This window comes from Charadrius vociferus, unplaced genomic scaffold (genome assembly GCF_000708025.1).
Source record: "Charadrius vociferus isolate BGI_N301 unplaced genomic scaffold, ASM70802v2 scaffold39, whole genome shotgun sequence".
NCBI classification, from domain to species: domain Eukaryota; kingdom Metazoa; phylum Chordata; class Aves; order Charadriiformes; family Charadriidae; genus Charadrius; species Charadrius vociferus.
Window position 1 is genome coordinate 1,685,168 of NW_009650188.1, and position 6,405 is coordinate 1,691,572.

General features: G+C 56.8%; 1 protein-coding gene across 1 annotated transcript in view; it reads right to left on the bottom strand.

The window, feature by feature from the left end:
- NOS1AP (nitric oxide synthase 1 (neuronal) adaptor protein) overlaps window positions 1–6,405 on the bottom strand; it is a 42,399-nt gene that overhangs the window by 29,444 nt on the left and 6,550 nt on the right. Inside the window, exon 3 of the mRNA XM_009892886.1 lies at window positions 718–789. Within this exon, the coding sequence (XP_009891188.1) occupies window positions 718–789 (72 nt within the window). The remainder of the gene's footprint in view (window positions 1–717; window positions 790–6,405) is intronic.

Below are 6,405 nucleotides of genomic sequence, written 5' to 3' on the forward strand. Positions count from 1 at the left end.
TCTCCTGGCCATCAGCCAAGCATTATACGGCGAGAGCGCCCCGTATCCTGACTATAAGTATTTTGGGAAGCCAGATGACTTCATTAGCAGCTGACATCCCCCAACCTACTCGCTGCTGGCCAGCCCCAGAGCTCATTACTCAGCACTTTAATTTGCACATTACCATTTACCGGGCACTAACCTGCCGACACATCCAGGCAGCAGTTGAATTTTCACGCAGCTGAAGCACTTAACGCAAGCGGGAAAAGACAAGCGTACGTTTTCCACAAATAGTTTGCTGTTACCTTTGAATAGAGACTGACACACGAGGAAATCCTCCAAATGCTATGGTTTCCATCCAGTGCCGGCAGCCCCATGTCCCACACCCACCTTCTACCCCATCCCTGCCTCCACAGCACATGCTCCTGCACAGAAGGCAGCACGGAGATGGCCCTGCCACCGCTCGGGCTGCGGCAAACCCCAGCCATGGCCTGTGGGATGCCCGGATACCGTGGGGGACAGCCAGCACTGGGGCTGCTCCAAATGTGGCAGTGTGGCACAAGTTTGCAGCCACCAAGCCGAGGTTACAGAGAGACCTCCGTGGAGAAAGTGACGGTGAAAAATACCAAGTTATGGATAAACTGGAGGATGGGACTTATGTGAGACAAGGCTGTAAGCGGAGACCGAGGAGCAGTGCCCCTGACACGCAAGGGGAAGGAGCATCCTCGTCACACTCACCCTGATCCGCCGCATGGCCGTCACGATCTCCACCCGGCTGTTTGGCCGTGGCACATCCAGGCTCCCGATGTACTAGAGGGAAAGAAAGAGCCAATTAGTCGAGTTTCCACAGCACTGGAAACCTCAGAGTCCCACCATGGCCTCGCTGGCATCCCTGGATGGAACACAGGGTCACTTTTGAGGAACAGAAAGTTTGGCCCACCGCACCTGAAGCCTTCCACACCTCCCACCACGAAGCTGTTCCCTTCCTGCAATGTTTCAAGCATTCAGCAGCCCTTCTTCTAACGATAAAATAACTTCCGTAACTGGGCCAGCAGGACTCATTCATCTATGCCGTGATCAAAGTACATAGGTATAAGCCAATATCCCCTCAGCTGCACCGAGTCATCTATTATAGACCTGGGTATTGCAATATCCCGAAAATAGCCGGGGCAACCTGTCCTGTGACAGGCCCTTCACTACTTAATTACAGCCCTGCCAAACGCTTGGCTGTTTTTGCAGAGATGCTGAGCCTCCAGGCCAAGCCTCCAAAAGAAAGGAGCCGCTTTGCTATTGAAAGGGGACCAAAGGCAGCACCGCTGCGACCCGGCACGGAGAGATGCTGAACAAAAACCTTTTTAAGAATAAAATGGAAGAGGGCAGATTCAGAAGAAGGATCAGAAAACAGACAAGCGATGAAGAGTCAATGCGGAGCGCTAAAAACGTGTCGCTAGAAGAAAAGCATTTTGAGTCTATTTACTAGCCCCCTATGCTCCCACGCTTCATCTCGACACGAGCGCTGACGTAACCCCCGGCAGCGCAGCACGGGCACTAAACCTGGCAGGGCTATATGTTCCCGTGAATATGGCCGTAACCTTTGCCGACAGCGTGAAAACTCAGGTCATGGTTTCAAACACCAGCATCGAGACGGGTGCTTAAATGGCCAAACTTGTGCTGGGTGCCCCTGCACAGGCAGAGGCTGCGGAGAAAGGCTATTTCTCACCCAGCATCGCTGCGGGATTCCCGGCTCCTCTCCGCTGGGAGACTGCTGCCACCTCTAATGAGGGCACAGCGCAGGGGCTGCACCATCACCCCTGGGTTTTGCGTATGTGTGCCATCCCGGACAGCCCTCCTTGCTAACCCTCCGTGCCTGCACCCCAAACTTGATAAGCGCCCCCGCCCCCCGCACAGGTCCTGCCCTCGGTGCAGACGGAGGCAGGCATCCAGCGACCGGCACCGGGCAGTCGGTGCTGAGAGTGGATGCGAAGAGAGAGGATATAAAAATAAATACCAAACAGCTGGCGTGTTCATCACGTGCTGAGCAGGCTGCCATGGCACAGGGCAGCTTTATGTAACAGGGAATTAAAGCCCACGACGCGCGTCGCCCGCAAAGGCGGCATTAACTGCCCAGACCCCAACCGCTGAATGCCTGACTGTAAAAAAAACCACAAGTCTTGGTAAGTTTTTAGTCGCATCCCCTAAACGGAGCCTTCCCACTCTTTCAAAGGTTCAGGTCACATTGAGAGGCGCGTCTTTGACATCAATCAATTCCTTTTTCTTATATAAAAGTCTGGCAAACATCAGTAAAAGGTAGGAGATGAGGAGGAGGGCTGCGGCAGCCAGAGCCCTGGGCACACAGCCACCGTGCAGCACGTAAGGGAGAAATCTTTCCCTGTCTTCCCCCACCAGGAGAACATCTTGGCCCCACCGCACCTCTCCCTCTGAGCCTCCCCACACCATTCTTCTGCCGGGGACCACCTAGCACTTCTTCCTAATCACCTGCAAGGGAAACTCCTTAGCTGGAATTACAAGGACAGACTTTTGCTAGCAAAGGGGACAGCCAGAGGACGACCATCTTCTTCCAGCTGTTCCCAGCAGCACGAGGTCACTGCCACCGGAGGGGTAATCGCTTTCTTTCTCCCTGCATTTTCCTTGCACAGAGTACAGCCACGCACAAGGACAGGGCAAGCGGTGGCAGCTATCAGCTGGGCAGGAGACAGCCCTGTCCACCGCTGGCTCCCACAGCCACATGAATTTGAGCAATGCCAACCTTCTGGTTGACAACCACAACCTTGGCCAGCAGCGACAGTCAGTCATGCCCGTAATTGCACGTGCGAGACTGTCAGGGCTGGGCCACCCCGTAAGCAAGTGATGGAGCAGAAACTGGACACCACCTTGGATGGCCCTCCTGGAAAACAGCCCCAGCAGCAGGAAGTGTCTTAATGCCATTCTATCTACGCCCCTGTATTCAGCCATTCCCCTCCAGCCCACACTTGCGAGCACCCGCACCAAGGGGCTCAGGTCACAAACCATGCAGGATCCTCCTTTTTCTCCCAAATCCAGACTCCATGGCATCCTGCTGCATCACACAATCTGTGGGAGTGTGCCCCCATCAGGGCCCACGGCACCTCCAGCCCCAGCGTGGGCTCACTTCACACAATTACTGTGCTCACAGCTCCGAAAACACCCACCCCTCCCTCCGCTCCGGAGGCAGGTATTTTTTGCACGTTTCACAAAACTCAACAGATGGACAAAGTCTCCCCAGATTATTTTTGTCTTCAGGGCAACAAGCACACATAGGAACTGCACTGCAGAGGAGTAACCCTTCACCATGTGATGAGTATCCTCCCAAAAATGTGGACTTGGAGGTCGGCCTTTCAGCTAAACTTCCCAGGCAAGGAGTGGGATGGCCTGAGAAACCACCTGTATTTACTAGTGATTTGCAGGTGACAAGTGTACCGAGGGCCGCTCCTGCTCTGCTCTCCTCCAGCTCTCCTACTCACAGCACCAACTTTCGTTTCAGGAAGAGGTGTGGGAAAAAGCAGGGGAGGCGGAGGAGAGGATCAGCAAAGCAGCAGGAGCTTCCAGGGTGCAGAGCTTCCCCCCTCATCCCACCCCAAGGCTGAGACCCAGCTCCCCCCCTCCCAGGGAAGGAGGCCCAGAGACCCCCAAGCATGGGGGCTCCCAGACCTCAGGCATGGGCTTTTGGCTTCTTTTAAAATCCACATGCCCCAAGCGAGGCGGTGGAGGCCCTGGTCCCCGCAGGGGTCGATGTCCCAGCTCCCAGGGCTTGGACCAGCATCCATCCCAGCAGGTCGACCCTGCGGGAAAGGGAGGCAGCAGGGCCGGGGCTCAGCCCGGGGAGGAGAAAGGAAGGCGCGTGAGACAAAAGGAAGGAAAATAAAGCTGTGTGAAAGAGAGCTGACAAAGAAAATAAACCCATGAAAGAACCCGCCCTCCCCAAGCCCCCGGGAACCAAGGAGGAAACCATATGTACATATGCTTTTCCAAATAATCGCCTCCAGATCATGGCCCCACCACCCTGCCAGGGGATGGGGGGAGAAGAGCAGAGGTGGAGCCCCACCACCAGCACCCAAGAGCCAGGCAGGATTAGGGGGTCACCGATCCCCGCGCTCTGAAGGTGGGGGGCACGGCTGGCTCGGTGGGGAGGGCAATCCCAGGCAGCTCCCCCTCCTCCCTAGCCCAATTAGGAGAAGAAAGGCCACCGGCACAGAGCGCCAATGAATGGGCAGCCAAGGAGGTCCACTCCTGTAACAAGGCGCTCTGGCAGCCCCACAAAGGCAGCCCCCGCATCACAAACAGCTACAGCCGCTCAGGGCTGCATCGCCCGGTGGCGCCGGCAGGCAGGCACAAAGCACCTATTTTGGAGGGTGCTTTTGGTCCACCCTGTGCCCCACTGCTCCCCATCCCTGTGTGTGGGATCTGGCCTTCCACCGGTCCTTCCAGGGCTCCTAGAAAGGGCAGCCCACCCCTCTCCCTGCCACGGCACAGGCTTGGTGGCCATCACCCATCGGGCTTCTCAGCACCCGAATGGAAGTTGCTTGCTGTCCCCCTCCCATGCGAACAGGTTCCCCTGTCTGTCCCTGGCACCACTGGAAGGAGCCTCCAGACACAGCCCACACCACGCGCCCTCCACCCATAGCTTATAAAAGACCTGTCCAGTTCATGGAAATACCAGTCCTCCCCAGGCCAGCGGACAAAAAAAAAAAAAAAAAAAAAAATCCAACACAAACCACCAAGAAAACAAAGGAGAACATTTTGCCAAAGCAATGTTTGTGCAAGTCAGTTAGTTTCTCATTTTTCCTTGAGGTTGTTTAATATGGCTCGTTCTCTGCTCTGTCAGAAATGAATTTTCTTGAGAAGGTGCTTTCTCTGTGACAGCAGGTGGCAGATATTTTCAGAAAACTGAAGGCCGATGGCATCCCTGACAGGGGGGACACCTTCCAAGAGGTGTCAATGAGATCCCTTGCGGATGGCGGGCAGCGAAAGCCTTCCTGGAGCTGCCGCCTTCCCGAGGGAGGCACGCTGCTGCTCCGCCAGCCCGATACCGCGCACAAAGGTCAGAGCTGAATCATACCCAACGTACAGGGGGAGCCTAAATTGGCCGCCTGCCCCGTTTCCAGCTTCGCAAGCCGCCCCGAGTTGGAGAGCTTTCTGTGCGGATGAGGAGCCACTGCTGCTGCAGAGGAGCTGCAGGCAGGCAGGGTGGCAGCAGGGCAGAGGGGACACGCTGGCACCAGCCCCAGGCTGGGGCATCGCAGCCGTCCTTGGGACCAGGAGAACCTCGTCCCAGCAGGAGGGTCCTGCACCAGGGCTGGGGAGGGGGTTATGGGAGGTACTGGCAGCCGAGTGGGAGGCATCAGGTACGGGGCATGAGGGTCCCAAGTTTTGTGAAGAGTCCAGGGTGGCGCAAGGCTGAACCAAGTATTGGGACATTGGCCCCGTGACACACAGCTGTGCCACGCAGCAAGGGCCAAAGTGCTCGGGCACCAGTCCCCAGTCATGCGCCCCAAGATCTGAAAACCTCTTTATTTCCCCAGTGCCCCGGGAAACATCCAGCCTGGCTGATAAGGGCTTTTGCCCTGGCTCAAGGAAAGCAAGGAGAAATCCCATTCCCGGGACTTTTGCTGTCCCAGTGCTCCTGCTCTCCAGTTGCCCACGCACGGCCTCTGCCCGGGGAGCCACGGGGGTGGGCTGGCACGGCCCCAGCTCTGCCCTGCACCCCAGGAACACCCAGCCATGCTGGAAGGAAAGGGGGGAAGTTTACTCAGGCTGTGGTGGTGCCAGCTCAGAGGCCAAAAGGGATGGAAAATTCAGGATGCCAGCTGACTTCAATGGAAAAAAAAGCCCTGACTTTCCAGCCTGAGCCCAGCAGGCGGGTGGGTGGGTACAGCGGGATCTCTGCCGAGTTGGAGGGCTCCAGCCCTGCCCCGTCCTCCCTTAACGGGACTCTGCACCCTCAGGTCACCAGGATGCACCCAGCCCTGGGAGCCAGGTAGTTTAACGCCACGTGTCCAACCCATCCAGAGCTACACAACCAGCCCATGGGCATTAACACAGGGACACCTCATGCCAGGCACTACGGGTCGCGCTGATGCCCTGAGGACATCAGTGCTTACCTGCCTGCTGATCCTGGAAGCGCTTGCACTGCTTGGGAGCTGCACAGGGGCTCAAAGCGCCAGAAACACAGAAATCTGGGGGGCCCAAGACAAGACCCACATGCACTACACCCGCCCTCCCCTCTCACTGGCCAAAACGGGGCTCGCACAATAAAGGGAGACATCTTTGCAGCATGATGCTGCCTTGCAGCAGGGACAGCAGGACACAGAGTGAGGGGGTGCAGCAGCAAAGCTGAAGTTTTTCCATCCCAGTAAATCAGGGCTGTCCACTCGCCCCCGTTTCCATACC